At 45.0% G+C, this 19801-nt stretch overlaps 1 protein-coding gene across 5 annotated transcripts in view; it reads right to left on the minus strand.

Annotated features, from left to right (window-relative positions):
- CACNA2D3 (calcium voltage-gated channel auxiliary subunit alpha2delta 3) overlaps window positions 1–19801 on the minus strand; it is a 959332-nt gene that overhangs the window by 444286 nt on the left and 495245 nt on the right. For all 5 annotated transcript variants that reach the window (XR_010122405.1, XR_010122406.1, XM_055273813.2 and 2 more), the window contains exons 10-11: window positions 13945–14034; window positions 5172–5285 (exon numbers count right to left, since the gene is read on the minus strand). Coding sequence is in view for 3 of the 5 variants with exons in the window: in XM_055273813.2 (XP_055129788.1) it covers window positions 5172–5285; window positions 13945–14034 (204 nt within the window). In the remaining 2 variants the exon portion in view is untranslated. The remainder of the gene's footprint in view (window positions 1–5171; window positions 5286–13944; window positions 14035–19801) is intronic.

Raw genomic sequence — 19801 nt, forward strand, 5'->3', positions numbered from 1 at the left:
AGAGGAGAACTGAGGCAGACAGTCAAGCTCCTAGCTTCACCAGGGACCCCACCTGATACCACGTGAAATAGAACTACCACCTAGTTAACCCACAGAATCACAAGAAATAATAAATTATTGTTATTTTAAGCCACTAGACTTGGGGATGCTTTATAGCATTGCTATGTAAGTAATTTCCTTCCCTTTCTCCCTTTTCCTTGCTTCTTGTGTTAGTTTTCTACTGCTACATAACACGTGATCATAAATGTAGTGGCTTAAAACAGAACAGTTATTATTATCTCACAGTTTTTGTGGGTCAGGAGTTGGGGCACAAACAAGCTGGGTCCTCTGCTCATGATCCTACAAGTCTGCAATCAAGGTGCTAACTGGGCTGTGTTTTCATCTGCAGGCTTGCCTGGGGAAGAATCTGCCTCCAAGCTCACCTAGATTGTTGGCAGAATTCATTTCTTTTTGCTATAAGACTGAGGGTCCAGCCTTTTTCTGGCTGTCAGCTGGAAGCCACTCTCACATTCAAGGCTGCCTGTAGTTTCTGGCCATAAAGGCTTCATCACACCATCAGGGAGAGTCTCTCTGCCCTCGTGGAGGGTCTAGTCCCTCTTTCCAGGATTCTCAATTAAATAAGGCCCACCCAGGAGTGTAAATTAGTTCAACCATTGTGGAAGACCATGTGGTGATTCCTCAAAGAGCTAGAGGCAGAAATACCATTTGACCCAGCAATCCCATCACTGGGTATATGCCCAAAGGAATATAAATCATTCTATTATAAAGATAACATGCATGTGTATGTTCACTGCAGCACTATTTGCAATAGCAAAGTCATGGAATTGACCTAAATGCCCATCAGTGATAGACTGGATACAGAAAATGTGGTACATATACCACTGTGCAGCCATAAAAAGGAACAAGATCACATCCTTTGGAGGGACATGGTTAGAGTTGGAAGCCATTATCCTCAGCAAACTAATGCAGGAAGAGAAAACCAAACCACATGTTCCCACTTATAAGTGGGACCTAAATGATGAGAACACATGGACACATGGGGGCAAACAACACATACTGGGCACCTTTGTGGGGTGGGAGAGCATCAGGAAGAATAGCTAATGGATGCTGGGCTTAATACCTGGGTAATAGAATGATCTGTGCAGTAAACCACCATGGCACATGTTTACCTATGTAAAAAACCTGCACAATCTGCACATATATCCCAGAACGTAAAAGATTAAGAGAAAGAAAGAAATGAAAGAAAGAAAGAAAGAAAGAAAGAAAGAAAGAAAGAAAGAAAGAAAGAAAGAAAACCTGCCCACCCAGGATAATACCCCTTCTGATTAACTCGAAAATCAACTGACTTGAAACAAAACCCTTCACCTATACGAGATTCCATTGGTTAAAAGCAGCCACAGGTCCTGCCCACACAGAAGGTAAAGAGATTACACAGGATATAAACACTAGGGGGAAGGGCTCAGGCAGGTACCCTGGGCCCTCTACACCACACTTCTTGGCAGGAATGGATATAGTGAAAGGTAGTAGGATTGCTCAGAAGTAGAGAACCTGCTCTCTTGGACTCACCAAAGAATGAAGATGAAAGACAGGTCCAGAAATAATTATTGTACTGGACACAAAGCTATACTTCCTTAAGCCAGTTCCTAGGGAGTTTTGAGTTTAGGGCTCAGGCAAGGACAAATGGCCTCTGGCTGGAGGAGAAGAGGGAAGGCTCCGGGCAAACCTAAGAGAAGGGAACAAATCCCCGGAGGCTGGGGAACAGCAAGTACCTGTTCCCCTAGAGCAGTGGTCAGGAACTCCACACCTGTGGGAGGGAAACCACATGAGTGAAGTGGGCTGAGAGGAAATGAAGAGTAGTGATGAGGGTCATGTCCAAAGGAAGCATGCATTTGCTGACTAATGGGGACAGCTGCTGCTCAGCTCCAGCAGCGGCCTTGTCATATAGGAATGTTGGCCCCAAAGTGCCAGGTGTAATCCATTATGAGAGAAACTACAACTTTAAAATTTTATAGAATAATGATATGGTTTGGCTCCGTGTCCCCACCCAAATCTCATCTTGAATTGTAATCCCCAGATGTTGAGGGAGCTACCTGGTGGGAGGTGATTGGATCATGGGAGTGGTTCCCCCATGCAGTTCCCATGATAGTGAATGAATTCTCATGAGATTTAATGGTTTCATAAGAGGCTCTTTCCCCTTCACTCACTCTCTCACCTGCCGCCATGTAAGATGTGCCTGCTTCCCCTTCTGCCATGATTGTAAGTTTCCTGAGGCCTACCAGCCATGCACAATTGTGAGTCAATTAAACTTCTTTTCTTTATAAATTACCCACTCTCAAGCAGTTCTTTATAGCAGTGTAAAAATGGACTAATACAAATATATTGACTTTTAATGTTGATTGGTAATTGACAGTTTTTAAGACAGAACATGAACCAAGAAACACACACCTGTGCACTGAATTAAACTGAGGAAATGGGTCCTTGTAAAAGTCAATAGAGGGCAGCAATATGGAAAAGCCTGTAGAGTATCTAAACCCTACTCTTTGGGCTATTTCTTGTGGCAGTAGTTCCACAAGTGTGGTTCCCCACCAGCAGCCTCTGCAGCACTCAGGAACTAGTTAGAAATGCAAACTCTCAGCCTCACTCAGATCTACTGCATCAGAAGTTGTAGAGGAACAAGCCCTCTGGGTGATCCTGAAGCTCACTCAAGTTTGAGAACTACTGTTTTATGGGAATCACATTCCAGCCTTGAGATCATTTTTTTCTCTCCTGAACCCATTTCCCATTTTTACAATCTTGAAGATTGTCAATTACAACACGGCGCAACTCTCTACTGAATAGCTAACATTCAAAATAATGGAGAAAGATGACTGCTCAGACATTGCTCATCATCTCACTTTAACACAATGCTGAGTCGTATTGGGTTTTTATGCGAGTTTATTACCTGCACCTTCACATGGAAGTTCATAAAGAAGAGAATGTATATGTATAAGAATGTCGTGGAACTCTCCAGAACAGGGCAGAGGGGAAGAAAGACTGCTGTTAACTTGTAATCATAAAAGAAGACCCTTTTGCTACAGAAAGAAAATCCACTTCTGCTTGATAATACTTGATAAGTAGATGAAACTGCTTTAAGTAATGTTGAAATTTCCAGAATTCTGGTTTCAATTAATCCAAGAACGCATCTGGCCTAAAATGAATACTATTCATTTGGAAAGATACACTGAAATTTGTGTTTTGTCTGGAGAATTAGGACTTTGCAGCCCTCATCCTATGCCTCTACAAGTAACGACAGGGCATTTAAATACCAATATTCTTGGATAAATGCTATCCATTGAATGTCACCAAGTGGGAAAGATTCACGTGATACAACATGTGAGACTCACATGAAAAAACTTGCTGTTCATAGAGCTGCTTATTAAAACTCCCCTTCACTTTCTTCTGCTTTTATAAATGGCTCTAAATAATGCAAAATATCCTTCACCATGATTTGAGATGTCATCTGTGAACATTCTATTTGGCTGCAAAATGTCCATGGCCCTACTCATGTTTACTTATACTGGAGCCTCCCTCTTAGCCCCCTCAGTCACTCAGCCACCCGGCAGGGCTATGCATTAGGCCCTGCCAGACGCTCAGCACTGGGCTGTGTGCTACAGAGGTGCAACTGTGTCAAGCAGCCTCCTCCTTTCACATCATGTATGTTTATTATGAACTAATTCGGGCCTCTACCTGTCTCTGGAAGTTACCACATGAAATACTGCTGACATCTAATATAACCTTGTCTAAAAGTGAACCTCCATCTACTTCAAGGGTTGGACTGAACTCAGTGTTTATGGTTCATCAAATTTATTCCTGGATATCCTCTGGGCAGGAGACATCTCAGAATCCCACATACTCAGTCAGCTCAGCACCGCCAGCTTTTTCTTCAGCTTCAGAGGTGATGGCTCTTTTCAAGACTAGATGGCAGGGGAAGGAGTTGGCACCCATTTGGGGACCATGTTGCACAAAATGTATGTAGTCTTAAAGACTAGGCTCACACTTGGTGAGGTGAGATGCCAGTGATAGGTGTGGACCAACAGTGACTAAGGGAATATAGAATGACACCTCCCATCTCATGTTCAGAGTATGTGCTCCCTAGATAGAGTTGAGGACACAGCTGTCATTTGTCTCCTGTTTCTTTTTACCAGTGTGTTTAATGAGTTTAATTCTCAGAAATTAAGTATGCAAAACAGATAAAGCAGTACGGACTTGGCCTGGACTGACTCGTGTGCCTATAGAGACAGTCAGGATAACACTACTGGCACATGTAGTAGAAAAACACCTTTGTGATACCCCCAGAACAGCACCCACTTTGATGTCTTTTCCCTGCTAAAATTCCACCATTTAGGTGAGACAGTGACCACCAATTGTCAGTCTACTGGCTGGTGCCCACTGAGAAACTTGTTAAAAACATGGATTACTGAACCACATCCCCAGAGATTTTGCTGCTGGAGGGGTGGGGTAGGATACAGGTATACATAATTTTAAGGATCTCCCCAGGGAACTCAGGCAACATAACAGCTTGAGAAAACTCTGAGTTCAGGCACTCAGAATACACCAAAAATATTAATATCAGTCAATTAATAACCTCACAATGGCCTCAAAAGGTTAATAACTGTCAACTTGGAAAGCAAAGACAGGATCAGAATAGAGAACAGACAAGTTCTGACAATGGTGAGGAACAGTAGTGGGGGATAGAGAGAAGTTTCTGGGTGGTAATGGGGGCCATGGGAGGAACTATACAAACACAATATGTAAAGGAGAGGCCTGCAGGGCTACCATGACCGATTTCACCATTCTATAGATGCTGGGCCCAACATGAAGCTCTGCCACAAGGGAAAATAAAAATAAAGAAAAGCACAGCCCAATATGGATGAAGCACACTTAACAACGAATCTTTTCACAGAATACGTCCAATAAGTCTTTACAAGTTTCTTCTCTCCTCCAAAAGTTTCATTTTTGAAAACAAGAAAAGCCAGTCTTCAGTTTTGGTCAACCAAAAAACACAAGGCTGAGAAACCATAGATCATTATGAGATTAAGTCTACATGAGCCACTTACTCATGGACAAGCTGGAGATTACAGTAAAGATTCTCAGTGGAGTCCACTGCACAGACAGGATCAGCATCAACTTACCTTTCGATCTGGCCAATTGTATTTTGCAAAGATTGTATCATAGGTGTCCACCGCCCCATCAGTTATGAGCATGATGGCCTGACTGCAGATACTTCCTTGTCCCGTGTGGTTGAACTAGAGAAAGAAATAAGTTCAAAATAGTATACACATCAGAGAATTCTGTGTATCAGTGAAAAATCAGAGACATGAGACCTGGGACTAAGGAAGCCTTTTAAAATGACAGCACACTGTCCACCACCAAAACAACCTACACAAAAAGTCTTTCCACACAGATCACCACATTTGCTCTGACAAATTGGATCTTTAAGCCAAAAATAAAATTCTAAGCCCTCCAACCAACCGAACAGACCTTACTGTTGGCCAAGGGAATCCCAAAGAAATCTGAAAAAGTACTTCAGGCCATGCCAGGAAGTGGGGGATGGGTCAGACATGCCTGGTTATACCCCCTCCCTTTGGAGTTTTGGGAGAACTGATCAGCACTAATGTTAAAACCACAATCATAAGACTGACAAAACAGACTCTTTGTAGCAATAATATACAAAATTCCAACCTGACTCTGGCATAGCACTGAAAGGCAGATAGTAGGCCCTGAAGGAAATCAAGGTATTTTACTCCAAAATATATTTATTTAACTTATTTGGAAATGGCCATATAAAGTCTTCTCCTGTGGGGGATATTTGCATTCTCTAGAGAATTTCCTTCCCTTTCTAGGTCTTTTCCTAATCCAGGAGAGATTTAACTAAGATCTTTTAAGGTCTGAAAAGAGATATTTGCCATCTATTCTCTCTGAAGCCTGCCACTTAAGAGGCTTCATCTACATAACAAAACCCTGACTTCCACACCCCTCTTAACTCAAGGATTTCTTTCTGCTGACTTCAACTCTTTATGCAAAGCTTAATTCTTTCAACGGATTGCCAGTCAGAAATCTTTGAATCCACCTATGACCTGTAAGTGCCCCCATCCCTTTGAAATGTCTTGCCTTTCCAGGCTGAACCAATGTATACCTTATGTGTATTATGTCTTTGCCTGTAACTTCAGTCTCCCTTAAATGTATAAAACCAAGCTGTAACATGACCACAATTTAGGCATATGCTCTCAGGACCCCTTGAGGCTGCACCCCAGGACACAGTCATTCATATTTGGCTCAGAATAAGTATCTTTAAATACTTTATCGAGCTTGGCTTTTTTTTTTTCCCCAATAGATCCAAATACAGATCACAGGGGGATTTCAAAAAATACACATGAGGTGGGAAGGAAGAGTCTAGGATTGCACAACGTCTCTTACCTTCAGGCATGGACTGTGTTTTAGCAAATACGCCCAAAGGAGTTGGCACAGAAACGTTTCACGAACACATTATACGAGCAACGGGCTACCTGAGAGACGACATTTCTTTCAAAATCTAAATGAGGCTAGTTTGGGTGGATCTGATGAGTACAGAATGCAGCATATAATAAAATCAAGGAGGTTTTAGGCATATAGAGAGAAAGTCAGTAACATGACAATTCACATGAGAAGCCCAAGTATTTTCTTAATAAGGGCTCATTTCAAATTTATATTGTTGGCATGTAAACTTACGCATTAGTTTATACGTTAGCATGTATGGCATACTGAAGTTCTAAGATTGCGCTCACTGGTATGTAAAACCCTAGACTTCTTCAACTTTCAGCTTTATATAAGATTTTAGAAGCTCTCAGCCTTTGTGAATGGTAGGCAGCTAGAGTGACTGAATATGGTTGCCAGAGCAGAATGTCCTTCCCTGGAATCGGGGTGAAAAATTCCCTTAATGAATGCTATTAATGATGCAATTGAAAGTAATACCATGTCCTTTAAAATCCCTACAATTACATGTCAATGCTGCGAGATGGGAAACACATAAAAAATCTTTAACCTTCATTAAGTAAAAACCTTCTCTATTAGAATCTGCAAAGTGTATTCATTTGTTCTAAAATTATTTGCTAAGTGCCCACACAGCACTAGGAATGAAACATACAAAAATCTCTTCCCTCGTGTAGCTTCGTATTCTCTTTGGGAAGACATACAAAAACAAGGTAAATAAGTAAACTACGTTGTATGTTTGATAATGGTGATGTTAAGGGTGGGGAAAGAAGAAAGCAAAGAAGGATAGGAAATGGGAGGGGACAATTCTAGAAACCGTAGTCAGGGAAGACCTCACTGAGAAGGTGACATTTGAATTATACCTGAGAGATGTGAGTATCTGAGGGAAAGATATTCCAGGAAGGGCAAACGTTAAGTGCAAAGGCACTGAGTGGGAGTGTGCCTGGCAGGTTCAATCTATTGAACCATGACACTGGGGAGGGATGGTGGCTACTCTTGGCTTTGCTGGCTGGCCACTGGTGAATGAGAGACCTAATAAAGCATTCAAATTAAAGGTATTAATGCCTAGTCTTCAGGCACTTAGACATCTGATGTGGAGTCTGAAGTTGCAGTAACTTGAGAGAAGACCATACATAACTGGATAGATGAATAGATAAATGGATGAATGGAATTGCCTTATGGCCATACTGAGACACAGCAAAGCCAACTTGAATCACGCACAGGGTACCATGGCATAGGAGAAAGCACTCGATGTCATCTCAGCAACACAGCTGTGTGCCTGGGATAAGTTTCTTTCCAGAGCTTTCATTCTTCCACAGACAAGATAAGAATAACATCCTTAAGTGGTTGGTACACCACAGGTTAAATGTTCAATGTTTGTTATATGCCAGGCTACGTGTATTAACACGAACTTACTTAATCCTTACTAACCTCTGAGGTAGGTACTATTGAGACAGCCAGGTGGGAAGGGCTCCTTGACAAAACTCCAACCAGCCTGTACACTGGGAGGAATGTGCACTGGGATGGAGCCACAGAAGTCTGTGTCATTTGCAGTGGGGAGGAGCCTGGTCCCTCCTCTTCCTGTGAGGAACCTGGAATTCAATCTGTGAGGTGGGAAGAAGCATGTACTAGCGGGACTAGTACCTGTTTCCCTTTTTTCTCTTTTTGCCCAATAAATCCCATTTTTCTTACTCGTCAAATTTCTGCAAGCTAAACTTTCGTGGCCATGTGACAAGGATCCTGTCTTTAGCTGAGCTAAGGAAGTCTTGCAACGCTATCCTTATCTTTATTTCACAGGGAGGAAACTAAGGCACAGAGAGATTAGCTAACTTGCCCCAGGTCACACAGCTACTATCTGACATAGCTGGGATTTGAATCCAGACCATCAAGCTCTAGAATCTACTCTCCAATTTAGCACACAATATGGCCTTTCGGTAATACAGGAAGGTCAATGAGCAAATGGATAGGTGGTGGGGCTCCAAAAGTGTTAATCTCCTCCTCCTGCCTCTACTTCCTGCATCCCTTTTAGGGTTTCAGGGTCACAGGGGAGTCACCAGGGCTGTGATCCTGAGGGTGAGTGCTCCTTACATGTGGTGCCCCAGACACTTTCCTCATGTTAGTCCTGGCCCTGGCAGCCACTCCTGCAACTCCGACTGCACATGTGCAATTGAGTTAATGGGCAGACGCAGCCCCTGACACTGTCATGTTAGTAGGTAGAAACACCTGGAAACTCCGCTATCACACCGCAAAGCTTTCCACACGACCACTATTCTACTGTCTTTATCAACATAACTTACTATTCCAGAAAATGCTTGCCCAGGAAGGTAAAACTTGCAAATAACCTCATTGCTTATTCCAGGAACTTCTTGAAAGACCCATCGATTCTTCAATAGAAAGCATCAAAGGACAATTTACACCCTAAGACTGAACCCCTGACCTCAAAATCTTTCCCTTGCTATGTTCACCAATGCTCAACAGAAATATTAGGATTCTTACCTGATCCTAGCCAAGCCCCCTCCCTCATCTCCCATTAAAAGGTCCATCTTCAACCAAACTTCAGTCTCAATAAATATCTGGACATTGTCCTTCCAACTCTGGGAAGCTGCTAAGACTCTGTCCTTACTGCAGAAGATAAAACAGCCTTGTAGCCTGGTCTTATCAACAGGTTGTTCTGGAGATGTTTTGGGGAGACTGCATTAAACACAGCCTTCGCACCACTGAATAAACTCAGCAACAAGCCAATGCATAAAAGTAATCTATGCTTCAGGTCACAAAAGCTTCAAGGGGAAAAACAGAATGCTCTAGGATCACTGTTCATGAACTCATCTGAAAACATCCTGGAAAAATTTTCCCAAACACATAGAAAGAAAGAGAGGAAAAAAGAAGATATCTGAATAATGTGGACTAGAATAAAGAGCTGCCAGGAGCTGTTTATTTAAAAACAGTACTTTCTTCTCTGGCTGAGTCCCTGGTATTCTCTGCTGCAATCTGTAGCTGGAGAATTTTGAAGAATGCAATTAAATTCAAATGCTTTGATGAGTAGTATCTTTTCTCTTCATATTTGTCTAAAACTTTTTTTATTGAATAGCGAGAGTGATGAAAGTGTTTTCCATAATAATAACAATGACAAGGGCCTGATGATGAACTACAATTAGCTCAGTGATTCATCAGTTAGCAGTGAAATTTTCAATGCGTCCTGACATTTAGAGCATTTGGTTGTGATTAACAGTCTTTGAAATGTCACCGAATTTTATTTAATTGGCTAAGAAAAAATTTTAAAAGGTAATCACTGCAAAGATCACATTCATCGCCAAAAACGATAATTGCAGTTGTCACATGACAAGGTAGATGCTAACTACTGTAGCAAACTGGCTCTGTGTTCTTACAGAATCTAATGAATGCAGCAGAGATCAATAGCTTGAAGGGGCTTAGAAGTTTATTTGAATGCTCCTTTCAAAGCCACTTGTATCAACAACTGCAAGCCTTTAAGTCATCTGAGCAAATACCGAAACTGAAATGCAGGTAACTGTAAGACAGAATTAACTCCATTTAATTATAGTAACCTCTGAACCATTCTAAGCTCCAGCCACAATCACAATTTTAAGCGCGTGCGCACGCGTGTGCGTGTATGTGTGTGTTCTAGAAATAACTTTTTATTTCGTATTGACTTGTAAAGGCAGGCATAATACACAGGAAGATAATAATATCACTTGAAGGTCATATTGATGAAGTAGAAAATATTAATAGATAAAGCTTCATTTTCACGGGAGATTAACCACCTCTGTGTTTGTCAAAGAGTTTAGCTATTTAAAAGCCCATTGGCGAGAGATCATATGAAATGTTTCTCCCTATGAGATAAATGTGCACTCAAACAAATATAGTGCTAACTGCCAACCAATCTCAAGCTGGGACATTTTGTAACATTTATCGTTGTGTGTGTGGGTTTTTCTGGTTTTTTTTGTTTTTTTTTTTTTTTTTTTTTTTTTTTTGATGGCGTCTCGCTCTGTCACCCAGGCTGGAGTGCAGTGGCGCAATCTCAGCTCACTGCAACCTCTCCCTCCCGGGTTCAAGCGATTCTCCTGCCTCAGCCTCCCGAATTGCTGGGATTACAGGCACCTGCCACTAATTTTTTTGTATTTTTAGTAGAGAAGGGATTTCACCATGTGGGTCAGGCTGGTCTCAAACCCCTGATCTCTGGTGATCCACCCACCTCGGCCTCCCGAAGTGCTGGGATTACAGGTGTGAGCCACCATGCCTGGCCTGTCATTGTATTTTTTAAAGAACATTTATTCGGCTTTTTGCTTTCCAATATCTATATTCAGCTCATCTGGTTATCTGACTGACCAGACTCCAGAGGTATTTTTACAGGGGTATAGAGGGTTTTCCTGTTCAAAAATGTTTCCCTCACAAAGATTCAGGGTAAAAAAGTCCGCCATGTGTTGGTGATTTCTCTGGGTCTTAGTAGTCCCTGTGAAAGTCTGAATACACCTTCTTGGAGCATACAATATTATGCCCCAAAATGTGGTTGGTGAGCTGTAACTTCTACAAGATGCTAATACAGAGATGATGGTATGATATAAAGTGTTCCTGGGTTAGTAAGTGTGGGTAAACACGTTTTTAAAGGTTTGTTCACTGCAGGACTTCTCAAGGCCTTTGATATGCGCAAGTACCTTGTAAGTCTACAAGAGGAGGATGGCATCTCCCCACCTTGACCACAACCCCCATGTGGGAGTACCTTGGCAGGCCAGCATTAAACTGGGCATGCTATGGGAAATAGTGTCTTAGGAGGGTCTGAGAATAAAGGAGATAGATGGAAGGGATGGACAGAGAAAGGGTACCAGGACAAGGAACAGAAAACAGAGGAAGGGGAGCAGACACTCCTAATGACTTGGGCAAGGAGAACCAAAGCATTTGCAGTGGGAGCTGTGTCTAGAGACCTGGGGTCTCAGTGGTCACAGAGGTGGCACTTGTCACCCAGCCCAGCACTGCTGAAAGGGAGCCAGGTCCTGCCTCATCAGGCTGAATCTCAACCCCACGAGAAAGGGACCACCAGGACCGCCTCATGGGTGTGTGACATGCACAGCTGCGCAAGAACACACTGAGAAAGCTCCACACTTGGTTCAACGTTTCACTACCACTACCTTAAAATTCTCAATAACTGTGAACAAGAAACCCTGCACTTTCATTTTGCACTGGGCCTTGCAATTTATATGGCCAGTGCAGGGCAATTCCTATCCCCATTATACAGATGAGGAAAATAAGGGTGAGACTCAATCATTTTCTCGAGGCCACACAGCAAACTCCGGCTGAGTCAGGCTTCTCAGCCCAACCTGCCTTACTCCAAGGGCCACAGACTTAACCATACAACAATCTCCTCACCCTTTCTCCTTCACCACTTAGGCCAGAGAACAGGGAAACAGAAATTCACTGCAGGGAAGACTCCCAAACAAGGGACTCCACAGCTCAGAGAAGTCTCCCCCTGCTCTGGCCACTAGGTTTTTGAGAGAAAATGAGAGGGAATTTTCAGATTGTGACAGGTCTTTTCAATATCACCACCTGGAAAGAGCCTGCTGAGATGCAGAGACCCAAGCCCTAAGAAGGCACCTGTCCGGCAGCCTAGTCCTCTGTCCTCGCCGGCTGTGTCACTAAAACTATTACTTTGCTGTCAACAGAGATGTACTGTCCAAAACACGGACACTTACATAAATGTTTACATCCTGTAGCCAACAGCCCCTTGGAGCTCAAGAGGTGACAGGGGCCTTGGATTTGTACTGAGGAAGTTGACTTGGCACCTTCTCTCCTTATTTTTCTCTTCTCCTCTGCAGTCATGACACTGGCTCAGGACTGAGATCTAAACAGTCATCTTCGTGGCAACAGGTATTATCGGTAAAAGAGAGTCTAGAAATTAGGGCCTAGCCTTTCTTGAGAGGCCAGTATAGCTGAGTAGTAAAAACTCAAGTTTTGGAGTCAGGTATAACTAACCCACAATCCAAGTTATGAACTGTGGAGTGAATGACTCACCTACCTGGGGCTCTGCTTGCTCACCTGCAAAATGACAACAGCCTGCCCTACAGAGCTGCCTGGAGACCAACAGCAGCAAGGCCTTGGGAGCCTCTGCTGGTCTCCCAGCTCCTGCTTGACACCTCAAGGTGATGTTGCTCCATTTAGTGTGTTTATTCTCAGACTATCCCATGCCTTCTTCCTGCAAACCACAGCTCTCAAGCTCCCCAACAGTTTGACAAGGATCATATAAAGCGGAAAGGAAGCAAGGAAAGAATCAAGATATTTCTAAGCAATTTCTCTACACTCTCGGGATAGGTATTTTCTGGCCGTGACTGTGTCTCTTCCATAGTTCCAGCTTCCACATGACAGGTCCTTCCCTCCGTGGTCACAGTTCTTCTTGAGTAGCCTCCTCCACACTTCTGAATGGCCCATCTGAATGGCCACAGTGACTTGGCTCTGATGTCACCCCTCCTGCCTGTTGTACCCCTGCCCTAGAGAGGAGATGGCTCCTGCTGATGCTAATCTGGCTAATCTGTGGATTGCTTCATTCTCTGGTTTCTCAGTTTTTCCATCCCTTATGCCATCAATTGCCCGAATTAAACTCCTACTATTTAAAATACCTAGAGTGGTTTTTATTTTTCTTCTTAACATCTTCACTGCTATCTCCCTAGTCCAAGTCACCATTATCTTTACCCAGATAACTTAATGGCCTCCCTGTTATTGTCCTTGCCCTCCTAGAGTTGCTTCTAAATACAGCAGCCAGAAAAATGCTGTTGAGTTCAAGATCATGTCATTCTCTGCCTAGACCCTCCAATGGCTTTCCACTCCACACAGTCAAAGCCCTCATTAGTGTCTCTACGACACTACTCAATTTGGCTCCTGCTGCTTCCATGGTCTCATTCCCTAGCATTCTCTCTTCCCCACTGTGCTCTCGTGGTTTGACCTCACTGGCTGGCATCTGGTTCCCTAGATGACTTAAATGGCCAGCCAGTCTCACTCTCTAGTCCCATGCCTATAGATCTGCTCAGTGTCAGCCAGAGCTGGCCCACAATTTTTTTTCTCTTTTTTTTTTTTTTCCTGAGACAGGGTCTCACTCTGTTGCCCAGGCTGGAGTGCAGTGGCACAATCTCGGCTCACTGCAAGCTCCACCTCCCGGGTTCACACCATTCTCCTGCCTCCACCTCCCGAGTAGCTGGGACTACAGGAGCCCACCACCACACCTGGCTAATTTTTTGTATTTTCAGTAGAGATGGGGTTTCACCGTGTTAGCCAGGATGGTCTCGATCTCCTGACCTCATGATCCGCCCGCCTCGGCCTCCCAAAGTGCTGGGATTAAAGGCCTGAGCCACAGCGCCCAGCCTGGCCCACAATTTTTTAAAACAACACCCGTCTATTCCCCAGGGGATGAGAAAGGCAAATCGAAGAGGAACTTACATCACTCAGAATGTTGAAGGCCTCATTCAGAGCTATATCCAACATTCCAATTCCTTTGGCGAAAAGTTTGTCCAGATGCTCCCTGAAGTGCTGAAACAACAAAGCAGAAAATCCATTAGTGTCTGTCCTGTTATGTGAAACACCAACCTTGAATGAATTAGATATATGCCATGGCAAGACCAATGATTCTCAGAGCCAACCGGTCATAATTTACTTTTTCCTTCTACATTCAAAACATAAGAACTTACTCAATGTAAAACTTACCTTCAATATTCATGGTTTAGCTTCAGTTACAGTTTAGGAAGAAAATCAGTTGAACTCTGGTGAAAAGCATTTACTTCATCTAAAATTGCCACTTTCCTCTCCAGTTTCATCACTGGTGACTCTTTTCCTCTCCTACCCCTACTCTCCTGCTCCTGATCACATTTAGGACTCTGCATATGCACCCTTCCACTGGGAACCCACTCTCAATCCATTCCCTGGCTCTCCTGCCACGCTCTCTCCCATCCACTTTTCACATCTCATATGGGAATAACCCTCTTCCCACCGCACGACGTCTTCTCAGACCACCAGCCTCTGAAACTAGACTAGAATGCTTCCTTTGTGACTCCATGCTGCCATCAGGTAGTCAGATCCACCTTTCACTGAGCACTGCAAAATTAAACTCTGTCCCCACCTAAGACTGTGACATTTCTTAAGATACGGCATTACTCTGTCTTCATGTCTACCACATGTATGATACACACAGAAGGTGCTCAGTAGATAGCTTAAGGAGCAAGGATAAAGACTGGATCACAACATGAAAACTGTGATTATAACGAGAGAGACACAGGCTAGAAATCCAGAAGAGCTCCAGGGAATAAGGAGAATGGGAGTGAGGCTCTTCCAGAGTAGGCCCTAAGACCCTTCTGGCTCTGCAGAAGCTCAGCATTAACTAGAGATTAAAGAGGACAAAAGAAAGTAACTGCGAAATCCCACGCGTTTCTGCTTCCCAACAAAGGGGCAAGAGTGAATTCAGGCTCATGCCCAGGAATAGGTCAGTGCACAAAATGCATGTCCAGGAACACATGCATGTATGAGTGACCCAAAAGCCCACACCCAAAGCCCACACCCACAGTGGCACCACGGCCTTGCTTTGCTTTCCAGTCACTGCATTCCGAACCCCTTCCTTTTTCTTTCTTTTTTTTTTGACTGGAACCATGTGCGCCTTTATTAGCTGAGCCACTGCTTGAGAGGGATGAAGCAGGAGGAGTGGGTGGCCCCGATGCCAGGCCGGCCGTGCTTTACGGGCTTGTAGGTGACGAAGAACTCGCCCAAGCAGTGGCCGATCATCTCGGGCTTGATCTCCACCTGGTTGGAGATATTGCCGTTGTCGACGCTGACCATGCTGCCCACCATCTCGGGCAGGAAGATCATGTCCCGCAGGTGCGTCTTCACCACTACGGCTTCTCCATGGGTGGCGCCTCCTTCTTGGCATCGCGCAGGCGCCTCAGCAGAGAGTGTTGCTTCTGCTGCAGGCCCCAGTTCAGCCACCGCCGCTGGCACGCACTGTACAGTGGCATCAGCTGCTCGTAGGACATGTCCAGCAGCTGGTCCGTAGGACATGTCCAGCAGGTCCACGCCGCGGTAGGTGACCTTGCAGAAGGTCAGCTTCTTCTTCTGCTCTACTTCTGCCATCTTGCCAGATCCTCAGAAAAGATCGCTCTGGTCCATGCCTGTGCAGTTATCGCGAGACTCGCCTTGCTTTTTCTATTGAAATGGATTATTCTCTCCCCAAAGGCATCCCCACTTTTGTCCCCTGGGGAAACTGGCTGGAGGAGTCACCAGGAGGGAGAGGAACAGGAAGAATGAGCTCATGGAAAATATCCGCCCATGATTTCCTTGCTAAGGAGTGGCTTTCTTTCTCTTACCACGCCCTAACACCCAACAACGCCCCAGGCATGCCATCAGCACTCAAGATGGTGAAACCCATTCATGATGTGTCTAATTGGCCACACTGCCTTAGGACCCCCAAAATGATCACGGAATCAAAAAGGATCGTAGACACAAATCTTAGGGCATGCTGATTGTTTTAAGATGCTGCTCTGTCTCTCCTTGGGTCCCCTCAGAAGCAGTAGGAGCCCCCAGTCACTAAGCTGGGCAGAAGATTTGCTGGCAAGATGGTGCCAGTGTGAACTCCAAAGTTTGGGTGGGTTTTTCATGGTAAAAACGTTTGAATGACACCTGGGACTAACATGAAGCGAGGCTGAATTTGAAACTGGTGGCTCACCTTGGGCACATATACAACCCACAAGACCCTCTTCCCTGGCCCACTCCACACTCATAGCAACCTTGCTTGCCCTCTGGCCCATCAGAGCAGCCACCATTATTGAAGCCTGCCTGATGTTAGGCCCTTAAAAAATACGGTGCAACTGAGTCTTCATGACAATCATGTGACGTTCCACCATCCCACTTTACAGATAGAGAGACTGAGAACTCTGTCCAAATACACAAACCATCTAGTTGCCTGGCCCAGGTTTCAATCCAGGTCAGCTACACCTACTCTAATGCCCTTCTTCTTTCTGCTATATACCTGTTGTTTCTCTAAATTAGCAAAATAATTTTTTTTTTTCTTTTTGAGCACCTTGTATGCCAGGCACTTACCATGGGCTTGACATATACCTGGGCAGTCTGGCTCCAGAATGCTCACTTTAATCTCTGCTCCTTGGTGGGAGCTAAGTCTTCAGGGGATGAACAAATGGCTTGAGTGATGGGGGAGAGGAATGGTGAGGGCCAGGGAACTAGGCAAATCTCAGGGCCAGGAGCCAAGCTTTGTGCCTCTCTTTTCTTCCTGCCCAGTTCTCAAAGCCCATCAGGATGCCAAGTGCATGGCAGGTCCTCCAGGAATGCCTGGTGAACAAATCCAGGCAATTGACCGAGTCCAAGAAAGCCAGGCGTCCCAGCTGTAGTTGGGCAGGAGGGGAGTCTGCCTTCACCAACAACCATCCCCGGTGGAAATCAGGCTTGTGACCACCATGAGGACTTAGGCTCTGAAAGTGTCAACACACGGTGGTCCCCACACCCTCCTGCACCCACCTAGGGACAGGGAGCATGATGAAACACCCATCACACAGCTCACTGAGAGGCTGGTCATTAACCAGCCCTAGATTCACAAAGCTGTGGCCAGACTCTGCCTTTACAAGTTCATTCTATTTGCCTGATGTCATTTCTGCCAAATGCCTTTAATTGCACTCAGTCACACAAGTTAACACAGCATTTTTTTCTTTTTTTTCTTGAGACGGAGTAGTCTCGCTCTGTCGCCCAGGCTGGAGTGCAGTGGCGGATCTCGACTCACCGGAAGCTCCGCCTCCCGGGTTCACGCCATTCTCCCGCCTCAGCCTCCAGAGTAGCTGGGACTACGCACCCGCCACCACGCCTGGCTAATTTTTTGTATTTTTAATAGAGACGGGGTTTCACCGTGTTAGCCAGGATGGTCTCCATCTCCTGACCTCGTGATCCGCCCACCTCAGCCTCCCAAAGTGCTGGGATTACAGGTGTGAGCCACCGGGCCCAGCCTACACAGCATTTTTTTAAACAACCTGCACAACACTTAATTTTTCTTTTCATCTCTGTGTAGCTCATGTGGCACTTCAGGCAATGGTTGCTTTTTTACAGTTGGACATTTAGATCAAATGTAACAACGTGTTATGGAGTTCCCCTTAATTTGCTTTTATAACAAGGTCAGTTGTGATTTTGTTTCTTCCTGGTACATATCTGGTCCATATATTAGATGGAAAAACTATCTTCTCAAGTTAAGGACTCCCAAATGATGCCATCAATAAAGGACTCTCTGTGTTTCTTTCTCCCTCCTCTCTCTCTCCTCATGTCCAAACTCCCTCTTCTCCTCCTCCACACCCTGACCCAGATCATCATCCTGGTCTTTGGAGCTTCATTTAGCCCTCTGCCCAACTCTCCTACACAAAACCAGCTCTTGTCTCCCAGGGAACTACCTCCTATGATATGTCCTCCACTAAGAGCTGCTCTGTCCAGTTAGGTAGCCTTGAGCCACATGTAGAATTTACATTTAAATGTAATTATTAATAAAATTACCTAACATTAAAAATACAGTTCCTCAGTAGTGCTAACCTCATTTCAAGTGCTCATTAGCCACATGTGGCTAGTGGCTACTGCACTGGACACTGCCAATTAATGAACATCGTCATCATTGCAGGAAGTGCAACTGGACAGTGCTGACCCAGAGACAGGGGTTAAAATGGACCTTCCTTCCCATCAAGCCATAGACTAATTAATGGTGAGTCAGAGGAAGGTCTAAGACCTGGACCCAGGGACATGTGTGAGTTTTGCCTGCCCAGCATCAAGTCCCCTTCTTCTGATTTTCCTTCTCCTACCAACCTGTAATTCATATGATTTGAGTGAAGCTAATGTCTCTCTCCTTCCCTCCCTCTCAGCTCAAGGAGTGGGACCATTTATCAGACCTGTCCAGTCTATGAATTCCACCCCAAGGGCCACAGTCGTGCATGGGCATTGAGCCAATCCCTGGACTTCTGCTGGCATGTGGGAGGAAGGACTCTCTCTTTCCATGAGGATTGCTGAGAGGAAGCCTAGGGCTGCCAGCAATCATCCTGCCACCGCACAGGAGGTGCACACCTGAATGAAGGTAACAGCCGCAGAGAGCAAAGCCCACATGGAGGAGCCAGGACAAGATGGCGACAACAAGGCTTGAGCCCCTAGATCCAGGCATGCCTGGCGTTTTAGGTAAGTGAACCAATACCTTTGCTCCTCTGCTTAACGAGTTTTAGCTGATGTGGGCCACTTAATTGAAAAGATCCCTTATGATTACCACAACCAGATCAATGACCCTGGCTGCTGAGACCAAACCTCATGAAAGCTTCCCCTGCGTTACAATGATCTTCCTCTTCTCTCCTATGCCCCTCCTCCCCTTCTTAATCACAGCCATTGTACTGTGCGATGAGTTTACCGCGCCTGTGCTAGACTGAATACAGCACTTTATACAGAGCAGGCTCTCGGGGCTCGAGGCTTTAACAGCCAGTGCTTTGACGACCCATGGCATGGAGGAATTTGTTTTTTTTTTTTTTTTTTTTTTTTTTTGAGACAGAGTCTCGCTCTGTCGCCCGGGCTGGAGTGCAGTGGCGCAATCTCGGCTCACTGCAAGCTCCGCCTCCCGGGTTCACGCCATTCTTCTGCCTCAGCCTCCCCGAGTAGCTTGGACTACAGGCGCCCGCCACCACGCCCGGCTAATTTTTTGTATTTTTTAGTAGAGACGGGGTTTCACCGTGGTCTCGATCTCCTGACCTCATGATCCACCCGCCTCGGCCTCCCAAAGTGCTGGGATTACAAGCGTGAGCCACTGCGCCTGGCCGGCATGGAGGAATTTGTGATTTTGCTGATGATCAATCCTAACCATGTGCACCCCAAGGGTAATGTCTGGAAGCAAAGGAAGGGGCCTGGCTGACTGCCCTGCATCCTCTTCATCACTACAGATTTATTTTTCTCTACTCCCAGTTGTGGTCATTGTAAGATCCAGAAATTGTTATGTTTAATGCCATCATATCATTGTTATTGTGTGGAGGCAATTGGTATACAGGCCTTATGAACTCTGATTTAAAAAAAAAAAAAAAAAAAAAAACTGGCCAGGTGCAGTGGCTCATGCCTGTAATCCCAGCACTTTGGGAGGCCAAGGCAGGCAGATCACAAGGTCAGGAGATCGCAACTGTCCTGGCTAACATGGTGAAACTCCGTCTCTATTAAAAATACAAAAAATTAGCCGGACGTGGGGGCAGGCGCCTGTAGTCCCAGCTACTCGGGAGGCTGAGGCAGGAGAATGGAGTGAACCCAG

The sequence above is a fragment of the Symphalangus syndactylus genome, chromosome 1 (genome assembly GCF_028878055.3).
Source record: "Symphalangus syndactylus isolate Jambi chromosome 1, NHGRI_mSymSyn1-v2.1_pri, whole genome shotgun sequence".
Lineage (NCBI taxonomy): Eukaryota > Metazoa > Chordata > Mammalia > Primates > Hylobatidae > Symphalangus > Symphalangus syndactylus.